This window comes from Fusarium keratoplasticum, chromosome 12, assembly GCF_025433545.1.
Source record: "Fusarium keratoplasticum isolate Fu6.1 chromosome 12, whole genome shotgun sequence".
NCBI lineage: Eukaryota > Fungi > Ascomycota > Sordariomycetes > Hypocreales > Nectriaceae > Fusarium > Fusarium keratoplasticum.
Genome location: NC_070540.1, coordinates 1,126,857 through 1,142,946, shown reverse-complemented (window position 1 = coordinate 1,142,946; position 16,090 = coordinate 1,126,857). Strand labels below are relative to the sequence as shown.

Here is a 16,090-nt window from a genome sequence, read left to right as displayed (position 1 = left end):
TTAGTCAGTCCCTAAGTATCACAATATTCTACATCACCAGAAACCTTGTTCAGCCTTCTTACCTTCAGCTAATGATAGTTTCAAGTCTGTGTCACTGGCATACTGAGCAGAGTGAAACGTTTTGTGAGAAATGAAAACCAAACCCGTTATCATCAATGGTATCTGTCTAACTACAATGTTAAACAAGATGATATCTCGCTCATCAAGCTATCCATTAATCAAGCAAGGTCAGCCAAGACACTTGCTGATGGCACAAAGAATGTTGAGCCCGTCACTGGCTTTGAAAAATCAAGAATGCGATCATGCAAGCCAGGAGGATCTCCAACAAACATGCGCTCCATCATCTTCTCGATCACCCACAGCTTCTTTGAATATCCTATAAAGTAGGTTCCAAACTCACCGTGGGCCGGGGAACCAAAGGGCATGTTGTCTCGTAGAATGTCATGCTCACTTCCATCCTCGTCTTCGATCGTGGCCAGGCTCTTGTGGGACTGTTGACCGGACTCGGCATCATCGAGCTCAATGTTGTCGAATTTTGTGCGGCCAATGATGGCTTCTTGTTGTTCAGTTGAAAGAGAGCGCCAGGCTTTCAGGTCGTGGAGATACTTCTGAACGACAACGTAGCTCCCGCCTACACCGGCGGAGTCGTCTTGAGCAGTTACGAGGACTGCATCAGTAACATCAGGGCCAACTGGGTTCGCCGTTCCATCAACGAAACCGAGGACATCGCGAGTATCAAAGTATCTAAACCCGATAGTCTCGTCCTCAACTTTGACAGCTTCTCCCAGGCGATCCATGAGCTGTCTCTCGAATTCGAAGGACAAATCCCTTCTTTCAGATCGAATGTGAAAGAAAAGGTCTCCGGGCGTTGAGACAGCCGTGTGTTTCTTTCCTTTGACTTGCTTAAAAGGGTGCAGCTCAGCCGGGCGTGGAAGGTTCACGATCTTATCCCAAATTGAGCTTCCGATGCCAACGGTACATGAGAGATTGGCTGTCTGGTGGCGGATGGAGATGTTCTTGGTGATGTCGGCGATGCTGGATAAAGTCGAGCGGATGGTATCAGAAGCATCAGGAGTATCCTTGGCCGAGAGGACGAGAAAGGTCGCCGACTGGGACAAAGGAGCCTCGACTGCTTGAGGATTCATTTGGAGACGGAGCTTGCGGGAGGTTGAGATGAAGCGGGGCTTGTATTGAGAGGAAGCGGTACTTCTGTGTACGAAGTGCTTTTGGAGCGACAGAAGGGACAACAATGGTGCGACTGGTATCCTAATAGACTTGGTGACTTGAACAACATTCATATTGGTGCCCAGTCTGGTGTGAGACGACGGGCTCTGGGTACTGCTTTTTGTTCTGAAGAAGGTCACATCGCATCGAACGAGGCTTCGGCAACGTCATTCCTATAGCTTCTAACTGCATATCATCAATTGATAAAGAGCTTCTTTCACTCAATTGGGACACGCTGTCTTGGATAAGTGCATGCTTCTATCATTCTACCACGGAAGCATCGGTGTAATTATGACGCGAAGGCTCCGTTTTTGCCGAATGCGGTAGCACTATTCAGCCAATTAGGAAGCTTTCAAAGCAATTACAAAGATTGTGACTTGTCGAGAAGGTGCTTACTCAACTGGGGTGGTGTACCGTCAGCTTGGCATAGCACACAAGGATTAATTCAATATCAAGCTGGTAGACCTGCGTGAATTGATGGAAACTTCGGTGCAAACTGCTTTCATTCTTGAAGATGGACTGATGACATCTAGTTATCCCCCATTTGACATCCAAGCCTCCAGAATACGCTGGCAACTTCCTCGGCCCAGAATTCCTCTGCTTCGTCCGAGCCACAGACCTGTCTCAGAACAACATCATAGACGTACAATATGGCAAAGCAATCCTTCAGATACTGCCGCAGCCCGCTCCTCGCCTCCTGGTGGATCTCGTCATCCGCTTGAGCAAGTGGATCAACGACGTCACCCTCATTGCTGACAGCCGAGCTCCTGCCCAGGTTCAAGACTCCAATGGAACTCCAGAACGCACGATGCGGGATATTTTGAGCAGGGTAGTCATAGTCCTGTAGTGCATCTCTGTTTAGGAAACCCATAAGAGGGTCAATCTTCAAGAGGGAGATCTGTTCCTTCTGGCGACATTGAACGGCCTCTGTCAAGTTCAAGAGCACGTAGATCTGCAGAGCTACGCCGGCAACAAGGTCTGCTCCAAACGCATGACCCCAATGCACGCTACGCAACTTTGACACAGGAGTTTCCGAAGCAAGTCTCAAGAGAGCAGCCAAGGCTTCAGTGCGAAGGGGTTTCTGCGGGGCAACGGCTGCTATCACAACAAGCATCTTGACTGCATCAGCCAAATCGCCGTCCGAGGAGCAAAAGGTGCCTCCTTCAGCTCGTGTTTGCCAATACTTGACATCTTGGTGGGATGTTGACAACGGGTTGTGCAGAGCCGAGTTGGTGTCGTGCGGGCCAAGACCAAAATGCCGCTCCGGAAAGACAAGCACGTCATCAGAGAATAGCTTAGCAGATGACGGAGTCGACGGGACTTTGGTAAGCTCAGTTTCTGAAAACTCTTTGATAGTTGCTGAAACCACGCGACTGAAGTGGCCAAGAGTGGATGCTTGAGAAGGTAGGCCGAGAGCGACGAGATCAAAGCGGCCCTCTGTGTTTGACGGCACGAGGCTGAAGTGAGATGCTGCCGTGTTCCAGGGAATTTTGTGATCGAGATGCATTCTGGAAATAGGTTGAATTAGTCCTGGCGGCGGTGGAAGGTGTCTAAAGCGATGTCTAGCAGATGGTACGTTTCTCGAGAGCTCGTATTCGAACACCTATTCCAAAGCTACAATGCCCTCGGTCTTTGGTACCGCCGACCTCCGATACGTCCGACAGGGGTTTCCAAGCGTTGAGGCTCGAGGTTTGGCATATCACACAAGGATTATTCTCTGCGAGACTTGTCGGCTTGCGGCAGGCCTCGTGCTCTTAAGTCATGTATAGAGAATGTGGCAAGGCTGACTATTATGAGTCATTGTTGAGTCCGGCAACAGTCATATGGAGGGCCGATGACGAAGCGAGAAGGCGCTCATGTCTTCATACAACACTGATCATGACAGAATACGGCGGTATATTACGTGGCCTGAAGGTGACAAAGAAGTTCATGGTTCGTGTCTGATCTTGAGTGAGGCTGCATGCTGTGGCGGGGGCAGCATCATTCGGTAACTAGATCACGATCCAGGGTATGGTGTAGTTACCCAGACAGCTGGCTGTTGGGGATAAGGAAGAAGAGCAAGAAGTGTTTCCATTGTCTAAGACCTGTCTTACTAGTCCGTCTAAAACGTGGCGCTTGAGATGGCAAGAGCAAGCAACATGGAGGAGTTGCTGGCACGGATAAAATCATATCAAGGACAAGCAGTATCAAGAGTGCAAAGCAGCCACCGGTAGCAGAGATTTTGCTTGAAAGGGCAGTAATCATTTGAGCTGTACATCGTGCCCATACTCGGCAGTGCTTGTCGGTAGTGCTACTCAATCCTAAGGGCGTCAATCCGAGTTTCATGGCTGGTTTTGATCTTCTTGTTTGCGGGCGAAGCTAGACGACGAAGACGACCAGATCAGCCAGTCCTCCTTGCTAAACAGACACTGGTGTCCATCTCTGGGCCGGTGACTCGGACGTGAATTCCAGATCAAAGGGCTTTGAATTCAGCCGTGGTATGCTCGCCAAGAGAGATGGTTCCAAGTGCTTTGCCATGTGAGGACATTCTTGAATGGTGGCTCTCATCAAACATCTGTCCTGGACCGTGACCAGACTCCTCTGTTCTTTCGGAACTACCCATTCTCGAGGACAATGAGCAAGCCGTGGTGGCCCTAAGGCTCATGGAGCCAAGAAACTGCTAGCGATCGAGTGGTCAGTGATCCCCTCCTCCCAGATTGTCGTCTTCAGAATTGGTAACATGACTGGAGAGGAGGGAGCCCATCTGATTTAACCCAGACAGACAAAGACTCGTATTGGCGGCTAGTGCCAATCATGTGAAGAAAGGGGGCTTGCGATTGAAATGAATATTGAATTCAAGCCTGAGCTAGCTGCCTAGTGTGAGCTGTAGGGGTCACCTGTCAGCATCATCGTAGTCTGGACCACGATAGTGTCGGCAATTGATGAAGGTCGTAATTGTTTCACCGTATTTGCCAAGGGCCCTTACGGACGAGCAAATTGCTGGAGAGAAACGCCTTCTTGGCAATGTTGAGTGTTGCGCGGCCTTCTGGTGGCTATGTTTGGCATGCTTGGCGTTTCCCTGAAATTGTGCAGCAGGTTCTGACATGTAATACAATCCTTCATAGTACCAGCTTTGTCATTAATGAATCCATCTCATCCCAAGTAGGCAGGTAGGGTTCTGGCATTACGAGACAGACCCATCATGACAAGTAGGGCGTTCATGCAGTCTGACCCGTTGCACGTTTCCGCTCCGGGTTGTATCAAGTAACGCACGCGTGGAGAATGTCCGACGCTTCCGCGGAGAGAACTTGTCGTATTGTCATACGAATATTAGGCTACGGCTTCCGAAGTGCCTTGTACGCAAGAGGCTTACTGCTGTGTTACAGTTTGAAAGGCTTCGGAGATTGCTAAGCATAGGTAATCACGGCAGCTGAGGCAGAACATGAAAACCATCCTTCAGCCAGCCAGAATAGGGAAGTGCAAGGCGGTGTTGGGTAAAACAAGGTTGCTCCACGTCAGGAGTAAGCCAGGAACCTGGCTTCAACACGTGAGGCAGCAGGGGCCCCGGACAGTGGAATTCAACGAAACCAGGGCCTGATGTGCCAATGGAGACCGTTGGGAAGGTGGCAGAATCGATCAGTGTGGGCATCAAAGAAAGATTCAGTACGCCGATCCTGAGACCTCACTTTGATCGCCACTAGCCCGCCTCGGCACTGGAGACGGGATCGGCGGTTCAGCTCAGCCAGCCTGCGTTTTACAGAGGCGCTGCAGGTGCCGTAAGTTACAGCAGGTTTTGGAACAAAACAAAAGGAAAAAACAAGCGCTGTGGCGTCTAGCTCGCGCGCCTTTGTTTACAAAACGCACAAGACAGAAAAGGGGGCCGCGTGTTTGGCGACCTGCGAAACCAGTGGCTTGTTTCAATCAAACGCTACCCGTTCGGCGGTTCTTCTTTTTCTTTGAGTTGGTCTCGTTTCCCCTTATTTCATTGTGCACGATGTTTTTTTTCCACAGCATTCTGGATGCATGTGGATGGTCTGTTAGGTCTCCATCCAGCGCCGCCGAGCCCAGAAACCAGACGACTGACCCTTTGTCAGCCAATCGTTTTGTCGCCTCGGATCCCTTGCAGTAGTCTGTAACAAGCCCGAGTCAAGAAGCCGGCAGACTTTTTTTTCAAGGCTGAGAGCGGCCGATCCGATCGGAGGGCCCCTTTGCAGGGAGATCAACAGAGACAGCGAAGCAGTGCATCGAGAAGCAAAAAGACCACAGGCACAGGCGCCAGCTGCCAGGGTCAGAGGAGGGGGGAACGAGGGCAATTTAACAAGGTCAAGGCTTTGCGCCTCTTCCCCCATGTCTTGGGTAATAATACGAACAGCAAGCGATATTGGAAGCGCCTCAACGCCTACTAGACCGGGATCGACACAAATAAGCTACGCTCTATCGTCTGTGAGAGATGATGGGGCCTCTTCCCGAACACATCACCAGTCCGAACCCTCGCAGGGTGGCGTTAAATGCCGCGCTCCGAGTGGGAATGTCTCCCCCCGGCATGTCATCTCGTCTCTAGTCTGCTTTGGCGAGGTGCGAGAGATGAAACCACTGGCCAGATCTGGTCCCCGACCAATATTAAAGGACTGGTATGCCGAGTTTCAGTGTGGCAGCCCCCACACGCCATCTCGTAAAGGGGAGTTCCGGAGTCTCGGGTTGATCATGAAGGACCCAGTTATCCAGGGACACAACTCCAGACGAAAAGCTTTGGCTTTCAGGGGTTCTTGCATTCTCACGCCAACATTCTACCTTACCATGCACTTGGTTTGAGGCCATCGCAGACAGCAGAACAGTCTCTTTGTTGTTGACCCACTGCCCCCTGGCTCTTTCATCCCCGCAACCTCTTGCGATTATCCACGAGTGTGCATCGGGGCTTCAACGGCTTGAAACGTGCAGACTCCGCTTTGTCAATAAACTTGAAGGACGTGGCTTACGTAGCCAGGGACTGGCCATGGCCATGGCACCACGGTCCAAGTGCCCCAGGGGAATTGCCCTACCTACCACTTGCCGAGTGGCGTCAACCTGGGCGGTAAAGGACAGTTGAGGCGGTGACTTTTGAGCTCCTCTCACCCATGGCGAGCCAAGTATAATATAGTCGATCGATCCCGTCAATCCCTTCCTTTGGATCTTTCCTCTCCAGACTCATCCAGTCTTGTCACTCATTTACAAGCCAGTTCGACTTCGCTCACTCGTCCCCGGCAGGATCTATTCATTCATTCATTCTTTTTTTCACGATTTTACAGTCCCGGTGACCAAAAACAACAAACCCAAATCTTCAAGATGTACTTCTCCAAGCTCGCCATTTCCATGCTGGCTGCCACTGGCGCCGTCGCCCACCCCCACGCCCGCCGTGCCGCCCAGAACGACGTCGTCGTCGTCGAGTACGTTACCAAGGTCGTCACCGAGTACGGCAGCAGCCAGCCCACCTACGTTCCTCAGCGCCAGGGCAAGCAGCACAGCTGGTGGCAGTGGAAGCCTTCTCAGCCCGAGCAGGCTGAGCAGCCCGCCCAGACCACTGTCGTCGTTGAGGCCCCCAAGGCCACCTCCGCCCCTGCTGCCTCCGCCCCCGCCGCCAGCTCCGGCTCCTCCGGTTCTTCCTCCGGCAGCCTGGACGCCGACGAGAAGGGTGCCCTCGACGCCCACAACGCTGCCCGTGCCGCCGTTGGCACCGCCGACCTTGTCTGGGACGACGAGCTTGCCGCCGGCGCTCTCGAGTACGCCAAGCAGCTTGTTGGCATTGGCAGCCTCGTCCACTCTGGTGCCGACGGCGTCGGCGAGAACCTCTACCAGGGTGGTGAGGGCGAGGACACCCCTCTCACCAACGCTGTCAACATGTTCAACGACGAGAAGAAGGACTACAGCGGCCAGGTCATCGACAGCACCAACTACATGACCTTCGGCCACTACAGTGAGTACCTGTATTACATTCATCAAATATCATTGCCGCTAACTCCCTCCCAGCCCAGGTTGTCTGGAAGTCCACCACCAAGGTCGGTATGGCCAAGGCCGAGGGCAACGGCAAGTGCTTCGTCGTCGCCCGCTACCAGGAGCCCGGCAACATGTAAGACAACCCACACTGCCTTGAAACATGTCACCTGCTAACCTCTCACCTCAGGATCGGCGAGGCTGCCTACTAAATCGTCGACTCGCGCGACATGGTTGGGGGTATCTCTGGGTAGCTGGTTTAACCGGACATGGCTTCTGATCTGCATCTTTTGACTTTTGCCCTGCAACACTTTTGAGGGCGATTCTCACCAGGGCTTGCAAACTGTAAAAGCATTGTTCTTATTCATTGTGAATAACACTTTAGTTTTGAGCCGCACATACTGAACAACGTGTGATGATTGACGTTACCTTGGTTTGCGCCACGTACCTGTACATGTTACCCTTGACGCTCCGATGACCGATGCTGTGGTAAGAGATCCGCCTCGGTTGTTTCATAGTAAACGGTATATGATGTGTCCCTTAATGTATGTATTAATGCGTAATGTGGGCGTTGATCCTCGCATGTCTATGCCAGACATTTCACGTCTCAATAGCGTGCTCGCTCGTATAGGGTATTGCGTCAATATTAGATCTCGTATTAACCTTATTACTATCCCATCTCAACCCACTATCTGAACCCTCTGTCGTTGCTTTTGAGTTGGAATTAATCACTGGCAATGTCAATTGACAGTTGGTTCGTCATTTTGTGCGTTGGCTTTCTCGAGCAGTTGGTTCCATGCTGATCGAAGGATTCAGAAATCCTGCATCCTTCCCACAACAACGCTTTGAAGACTCAACAACCACGTACCTGGGATTTGGTGGAGTGCTCCATTCTTCCATTTCAACGTTAGAGTCTGCGCTAGTTCAGGTCCTGTTCCTGGCGATGTAACTGTTCCTGCATGCTAGCCCACAAACTCTCAACTGCCACTTCTCGAATACGAACCAAGTGGCCGACCACTCTGGAATGCTACCTGGTCAATGCCAACAGTCGCTCCTTACTAGCTTCTCGTAGAAGTCCACTTGACCGGAGAGTAGTCATTGCTTTAAAGTTAAGGCTTTCCGTTGACGGGTCATAGTTCAGGGCGACAAGTAATTCTTGCCTCCGATACCAACGCACCAACATCTACTATACGAAGTGCAACCTTTGACTGCAGGTATACCTTTCGTTACTTTCACTACGACCTCGCTCTATTAAGGTGATGTTCCTATGCAGGGGAGCCAAGTCGCGTTGGGAAACGTTGGACGACCACCGGTTTCGGTCTTCTGCAGTAGTAGGTTTGATGCTATGCAAATGTTGTACTATGAAGTATGCTGTTAGCAACTATGCCTGATACTTCAAAGAGAAGACTAAATAATTTCAGTAGGTCAATAGCCATACAAAGTTTTTCCACGATGTAACCGCTCGGTTAAGGTCTCTTCACGCGATGTCAGTTCGAGGCAGATGCTATGTGTTGATTGAATATATCGCAGTAATCACTTATCAGAGCCCTTCATTCATTCATGTCTCAATGGTACTGATATGTCTCAGACCTAAACATTCAAGTTCCCTTTCTGTATTGAGTGGTAACTGTTTAGGGTGTACCTGCGAAAAGAGAGATGTCTGACACACACAACAACTCCAGTGACAGTGATGCCGGACAAACTGTAATTTAAAGAGGCATTATGACTACAAGCCTTAAGATTTCTAATTCAGTTGTTAATCGCAAGGTGTCTTGTGCGTTCCATGTCTCTTGTTTATCAGAGTCATGGCTAGGGGGTTGCCACGTTCCCACGTGAGTCTAAGACACCATAAACATACCAGGCGGTTAGAAAAGCCTTAATTGTGAGACCTTTGTAGTAGTATTTTTTTTTTAAAAACAAAATTGGTTGATATTACCTGCTATTTCATTGTACATGGATGAGACTGACAAGTGTCGCAATCGGGAGCCGAGACATGCTCCGAGTTCATTGGGAGTTGAAGGAGCCTAGTTAGAGAAACGAGGGGATCTTGATATCTGCAGTAGGGGTGCAGTGTTCAAAACAGCTGAATGATCTCTTTGTGGCCGACGTGCCGACTCATGATGCGACGAGAAGTCATTAGCAGCTGTGATGGATGAACAGGAACAAGGCCCGAGTTCATATCATAAGAGTACCGTATTCACTGCAGCAAAATTCAAACTATTACCCAGATCCTATTTTATCAGTTAAATTTGACAAGGATATTTGGGAGTTGCCACTGAGTGATGCTTTTGTTGGATCCTGAGAGCCACTGAACCACATGTGAGGCCAGAATGTGAGTACTTCCCACGGCAAGGAGCAAGATAAGCTTTTTACTAACACTCGAAGAGAACCACGATGGCCGTGGTTCACTGATCTCTCTATCCAAGGAGAGCCCGGCGTGGCTCCAGTGCTCCCGGAATCGGAAACACTGAAGCTGGCATGAACTTCAAGGGGTAGGGTGAGCTTTCTTCGTTTTCAATGACGTCTTGGCCGGACACAAGATCAAAGAACACACTAATAAACACACGACAGCATCAAAACCCAATGCTATAAAACATTGGATGAGCTTTGCAAGGCAGGATCGTATCATATTACAGACTGAATAAGTGACAATTCTGACGTGCTGGTAGACGCTTGGTTGTTGATCACTGTGATTGCACTCCTCGGCGCATAAAGACACTGAGGGTATTAGGCATACTAGCAAGGAGCAAGGTTTTCAGCATAGTGATAACATCCAAACAGAACGCTTAGAACATCATATCTAGTTTCATAAAGCTGTCCTTGGTCGTAGAAGGCAACAAATCTTGAGTTTGCTAGTTTCAGGGACACTGTCTCTCTTCTTGCTACGTAGCCAAGGCAAAGCGAGTCCCCTTCTTTCTCAGTTTGCTGCCGTTAGGACATTGACCTTAAACTTCTTCTTTTATGCCATATTGATGGATATCACAATCGAGGGCCTGTCTTCTCATAAAGGGCTTTGGCGGTTAGTTGGCTGCTACAAGCCCACGCCTCGACCCAAGTCACCAGCGAGTAGGTTTGACGTCATCGCATTTATCTGGAGCTGACCAGGACGTTAATCGAGCAGAAGAAGAGCCAAGATATGCACCTGGTTGAAAGGTAATGAATGTTAGTAGCTCGCACCATTATTATCTGCAACGACAAGTCCGCGAGAGACCATGGTTCACACCATCATATGGCCGACCTTTTCGATGCCCATACCCAGTTAATTACAGGATCAGCTCCAGCTGTGCATTGTGAGAATCCTCCTTCCATTTCTGTGAGAGCTTGGACTTATGCGAGATTATGGTGTGTGCTCGAGCGAGTGTTGGTTGATGCCTGTCAGTTGAAATGCAGGGATGCCTTCGGGAAGAGGAGGCTCCAGTCGGCTTTCGTAACGCAAGCCCTTGTTCAAAGCAAAAAAGAGACCGAGGTGACATGTGAGCTACTTGATTTACCCCAGCAGAGTCCACAACCTGAAGCCAGGGATGATTTGCTTTTTCATCGTGGGGGGCCTGTCATGCACCATCTCGGTCCGTACTCCCGAGAGAATGCAAAAGACAAGTAGCTCAGGTGAGAAATTCGCCATTTTCAAGTGTGCATATTTAGTCTCAATAGCTTGTTGCCAGGCATGTAAGCTGACTGTAATGGTGGGCATTGGTGGCTGGTTCTGGCTGATGACGGCATGTGAATTGAATTATATAATATCGTGATGACAAAACAAAGCACTACGAGACACTAGGCCGATCGTGGTGACAAGATGCCAATTTTGACCCCTGGTTTTGGTGGGCAATGGTGATGAGTAGTGCGATAAACCCTGGCCTCGAAGCGTTTTCTGTCATCAGGAACAACAACTTCAGTGAACATTGCTCAGTATTATCGTATGGAGACAGCAGAACATGACATAAGAAAGGTCGTAACTTGGATTGATCTATTATAATACCATCTATTTTCCCATAACCGTCCCAAATTTTCTATATCCTTCTGAATCACCATCCACCTGGTGGGTCTACACCATACTTGCTTGTCCGACCCGCCTTGTTTTCGTGTTTTATCTCGACAATATTGGAGACTACAATGCCATTGAAGGGATTGTTGTTGTTGCTGTTGGAATCTGGTGATGGGAACTCCCTCAAAGTGTGTGCCTCTCCCTTTACGATGCGCTCCTCGCTATCATTGAAAGAGAGATTGGCTGAGATGGGGTTCGCAGTTGGAGGACCACGACGGCTTTGGCTTCGGCTTCGACCGCCGCCGCCACCGATGGTACGGAAGCCTGATGGTGTTTGGTACGTCTTCTGGGACGACCGTAGTACACTTCCGAAAAACGGAGTGAGCCATATCCTGAAAAGAGGGAAGAGAACAGGAAGGTTGGTCGTGATGACGGCGACAAAAGTTTCTCGTGTGCCCCATGCTCCGGCAAGCTGTGCTCCATGAACAGGGTCCTTGTTTCAAGGGTCAGTGAGGTTAAATTAGAGGGCCAGCATGTAGACTTACCACCAGGACGAAGACACTCTTCAGAATGGCGCAAACAAGGACAAAGATACCTGCACCAAGGATGAAAGTGGAAGCGATCTTCTTGATCATCTTCAAGCTGGATCCCCACAGCATGGGAAGAGGGATGGCGATGAGGTATATATCGGTCGAGACGTTTGCGGCGAACGACACCCATACGATGGGCCTGGAGATGGCGGCTTGACAGGAAGCTGAAGTCGTTGGTTAGCTCAGGTGGATTGATGATGGAAGGACGAGACGTACTGCCAGGATTGGGGTTGATCTGCCAGTACTTGTCGAAAGGCCGGCATCCTCCAAAGACGGCGATCATTGTTGCGACAAAGGTGCTGATGACGAGGGCAAATCCAATGTAAATCCGAATGACATATCGCCGACCGAGTCCATCCTGAAGCATGTTAATCGTCGAGTTCGGGCGGGATAATCGCGAGGTCGTACAGTGAGTCGAGTGTAGAAGAACAGCATCGATAGCTTGAGGCACCAGATCAAAGCCGAGTAGATGGTCCAGCCGGCGATTTGGATCTTGGAGCCGATTATTCTAAAAAGACGATTAGTTGTTGTGTCTCTACTCTTCGTCGGTAGAAAACATACCTGAATCGGTATTCGGGGTCGTTTGGTGACAGGGCCGCACGCTCTGCGTCGGTCATGCCATTGTTGGCCAAGCCATGTGCAAGGCTTCCGATGCTGTAGGCCAGACTCGTTTGGACAGTGTAGAAGCACTAACAAAAGTCAGCACCTGTGGATGGGAGTTGAGCATAGGGAGGCAAACAATAGCAAGGATCATGAGGTAATCCTCAGTCTGGAGACCTCTAAAGCCAGCAACCCTCATGCGAGCATAAAATCGGAGAAACGTCGAGAGAACACCAATGGCGTAGAGAGTCCAAGACTCAATGGCCGAAGCTCGAAAGGCTGCTGCAGCCGCAGCCGCAGCTTGAGCCGCCTCGGCAGCGTCAGACATGACAACAAGGGAAAGGCAAAGAACGAATAAAAACAACAAATCACGAGCGTCTCCAAGAAACGAGAGAAGTTAAAGAGGAACGGCCCGACGCCTTGGCTCCGGAATGGGGCCCCCATATGTATTTGCTTGGCCAGTCTGCAGAGTCTTCCAAGGCTCTCGAACCTCCACGACTCGAAACCAAGGAAACGGACTCGTTGACGCGATAAGCCTCTAACTCCAGCCTGCTGCGCCCCTGGCCCTAACGGAACAAGGGAAGAATGAATTGTGGAAAAAATAAAAAATAAAATAAAATAAAGTGTGTAAGCCAAGGCTAGAGAGTTCTTGGGTTCAGCAGCTTCCCGAAGGAGAACTTGCTCGGGCTGAGAGGGCACCGAATCAGCAATAGCTGGTCGCTGAAAATGGCGCGCCAAGGTGCCGCGAAAGTTTGACAAGGTAAAGCAGCTAGAAACGCCACTTGCGCAGTGTAACTGTACCATTCAGGAGGGGGAGACATCTTGGTGCAAGCCACAATCGTTCGATTCAAGGGGCTCTTTACAGGGCCCCCGGGGGGAACGGTTCCTGGCGCTGAGATGTTCGAGATCCCGTTCCGTGAGATCTCGTCTATCTCTACGGGCGCCAGTTGTCATACGACTCTGCTCGATTTGAAGCGGAGCGATTGCGACCTCACTTGTCGATCCGGCTGGTCCGGGTTGGACTTGAACTACAGTTAGCCGACCCGTTGATGATCCTCCTTAGCCGTCAGGCCGTGGAGGACCACTCAGTAGATCCCTGTTCTTGACTCAATCGGAAGGATTTCCGCTGGACGACAACAGGCTTCATTTGCCGGTCCACCCGGGTAGTCGACGCTAGCATGCTTGAACCATTTGGAGCCGTTGCGGGCTAAGGGGCCGCCGCCGGTGCCTTTACTCGAACGGGGCAGCTAAATCTGCATCTAGACCGCACAGACTCGCAGGGTTCAAGGTGGCTTTGAGCTTTTTTTGCTCTCACCGGAAAGAAGCATGGGGAAATTGACTACGCTAGAACCAGGGGAGAAGTTTAATGTGATCATGGATATCCTTGATGCAGCAACCGTCGCTGAGTCGTGAGGCGGCGGTGCCAAATCCCGCATGCAGGTTAAATACTCGTTCAGCCCAGACTAGACTCTTGTTCCTGCAGCTGAAGTTTTTTCTCCCTCCCAACGGCCGCAGGCACTCCCACACTTCATCCCCTTGAAATTGATCCGCTCCCTGTGGCGTCTCTGGTCTTGCAATGCGTTGGTTTCAGCTTGAGCTCCTGACGGCTCTCGCCGCCTGGGCGACCACCTCTGTCTGTGCCGTGACTCCTGTCAGCGGGAGCTTGGGGGGCAAGTGCCCTGAGGACATTGGCAAGCTTGGGGAGAAGCTGTCCAAGTCTGCCAAGATTTACTTCCCTGGTTCTGATGACTTTGTCAAGGCCACCACTCGATGGTCGGTCCTGGGTGCCCCCACGATCAATGTTGTTGTTGTCCCCGGCACTGAGAAGGATGTTTCCGAAACTGTAAGTTCTTTGTTTGGCCATTACGTGAACCTGTAGTAACCCTGCTAGGTCAAATATGCCAACAAGAAGAAGCTCCCCTTCCTCGCCTACAACACTGCCCATGGAGCCATCACCACTTTGGCTCGTATGGATCATGGTATCGAGATCTACCTGAACCAGCTCAACGGTGTTACTGTCGCCAAGGACGGAAAGACCGTCAAGATCGGTGGTGGCGCCCCCTCCAAGAAGGTCACTGATACCCTCTGGGCCGCTGGCAAGCAGACTGGTACGTCTACCTCCCTTCCACCCGACACATGGTACTGACTCTTCATAGTGACTGGCACTTGCGAGTGTGTCAGCTACATGGGCCCTGCCCTTGGTGGTGGTCACGGTTGGCTCCAGGGTCACCATGGTATCATCGCCGACCAATGGGTGTCCCTTCGCGTCGTCCTCGCCGACGGTTCCATCAAGACCATCAACCAGAACTCTGACCTCTGGTGGGCTATGAAGGGTGCTGGCCACAACTTTGGTATCGTCACCTCTGCCACTGTCAAGATCTACGACATTGAGCACAGCGACTGGGCCATCGAGACCCTCGTCTACAGTGGTGACCAGGTCGCCGAGGTTTACCAGGCTGCCAACGACCATCTCCTCAGGAAGCAGCCTGAGGGTGTCATCAACTGGTCTTACTGGCTTAACAACCCTGACGCCGACCCCAACAACGTAAGTCACCTCCCTGTCTACCATCATGCCTGTCGCTAACCCTTGCCAGCCCATCATTCTCTTCTGGATCATCCAGGAAGGCGTCAAGACTGTTGATGCCGCCATCAGCAAGCCTTTCCACGACATTGGTCCTCTCGCTATCACGCCCGACTCTGGAGACTACCGTGACCTCGCCAAGTGGACTGGCATCAGCCTCGACGCTGCTCCCTGCCAGAAGGATGGCCTTGTCAACCCCCGCTTCCCTCTGTACCTCCAGTCTTACGACATCAAGGCCATGAAGAAGGCCTGGAAGCACTTTGCCTCCAACGTCGGATCTGGCTCTCCTTTTGCCAACTCCCTCTTCATGTTCGAGGGTTATTCCACCCAGGGTCTCCGCGCCGTCGACAGCAAGTCGGCCGCCTTTGCCTTCCGTGATGCCAACCTCCTCACTGCCCCTCTCATCACCTACAAGCCCGCCGGTGCTGACCTGGACAAGAAGGCTGCCAAGCTCGGCAACCAGCTCCGTTACATCCTCCACAAGGGCTCAGGTCTGCCTGAGAAGCGTGCCTATGTCAACTATGCCTACGGTGATGAGACGCCCAAGCAGTGGTATGGCAGTGAGTCGTGGCGGCAGCAGCGCCTGCAGAGCTTGAAGGAGAAGTACGACCCTAGTGGCAAGTTCAGCTTCTTTGGGCCTGTCGCCTAAACAAGCGGTTAGAATAGCTTGCTTTGTACATAGAGTAGTTGGATGCCCGTAAGAGAGCGAACTATATAGACTTACCTATACTACTTAATGCATGTAATATGACTATAATTGACTAGTATGACTCGTTTGGTGGGAGGTCTCGAACCTCACGATCTTGGAATGAAAATGGTGTCTGATGGTGTGAACCATGATTCAAGCACTTCCTCGCGGAAAAATCACGGTTATTCAACCGAAGAGTTCGACGGCATCTAGAACAATGAGCGAGTGACATGGGAGCTGGCTACTGAGGTAGCCGGGCAACAAGTTTCCTCTCTCAATTCATTTGTGTTGTCAGGTGTGCGGGGCATCGTCGATGCTAAGATCTGCTAGCAAGTACTTCATGATCCAGGTATAGAATGCAGGTCGTCATGTACTCTTTATCAGTCACGAATATTTCAGATATGCCATTGGCTCTCGCGGACCTATAATTCCCAACAGAGTCAAACAAATGGTTTGTGATACCCTTTTTACTGTCCGTC

The 16,090-nt window shown here is 50.9% G+C and overlaps 5 protein-coding genes across 5 annotated transcripts; 2 read left to right on the top strand and 3 right to left on the bottom strand.

The window, feature by feature from the left end:
* Nucleotides 1–218: 218 nt before the first annotated feature.
* On the bottom strand, nt 219–1,346 carry NCS57_01398800 (uncharacterized protein; the record flags this gene model as incomplete). The annotated part of the gene is made up of 1 exon (XM_053063605.1): nt 219–1,346. Exon 1 carries the CDS (start codon nt 1,296–1,298, stop codon nt 219–221), a length of 1,080 nt encoding a protein of 359 aa, XP_052906938.1. The 5' UTR covers nt 1,299–1,346.
* Nucleotides 1,347–1,753: 407 nt separating this feature from the next.
* On the bottom strand, nt 1,754–2,731 carry NCS57_01398700 (uncharacterized protein; the record flags this gene model as incomplete). Its single annotated transcript, XM_053063604.1, has 1 exon — nt 1,754–2,731. The coding sequence occupies one exon, from the start codon at nt 2,729–2,731 to the stop codon at nt 1,754–1,756; it is 978 nt and encodes a 325-aa protein (XP_052906937.1).
* Nucleotides 2,732–6,525: 3,794 nt separating this feature from the next.
* Nucleotides 6,526–7,382, top strand: NCS57_01398600 (SCP domain-containing protein; the record flags this gene model as incomplete). The annotated part of the gene is made up of 3 exons (XM_053063603.1): nt 6,526–7,153; nt 7,207–7,306; nt 7,361–7,382. 3 exons carry the CDS (start codon nt 6,526–6,528, stop codon nt 7,380–7,382), a joined length of 750 nt encoding a protein of 249 aa, XP_052906936.1.
* Nucleotides 7,383–11,192: 3,810 nt separating this feature from the next.
* On the bottom strand, nt 11,193–12,670 carry NCS57_01398500 (uncharacterized protein; the record flags this gene model as incomplete). Its single annotated transcript, XM_053063602.1, has 6 exons — nt 11,193–11,645; nt 11,698–11,906; nt 11,959–12,100; nt 12,151–12,250; nt 12,304–12,431; nt 12,482–12,670. 6 exons carry the CDS (start codon nt 12,668–12,670, stop codon nt 11,193–11,195), a joined length of 1,221 nt encoding a protein of 406 aa, XP_052906935.1.
* A 1,248-nt stretch (nt 12,671–13,918) lies between these two features.
* Nucleotides 13,919–15,572, top strand: NCS57_01398400 (FAD-binding PCMH-type domain-containing protein; the record flags this gene model as incomplete). The annotated part of the gene is made up of 4 exons (XM_053063601.1): nt 13,919–14,185; nt 14,234–14,450; nt 14,499–14,887; nt 14,937–15,572. The coding sequence occupies 4 exons, from the start codon at nt 13,919–13,921 to the stop codon at nt 15,570–15,572; spliced, it is 1,509 nt and encodes a 502-aa protein (XP_052906934.1).
* Nucleotides 15,573–16,090: the final 518 nt, after the last annotated feature.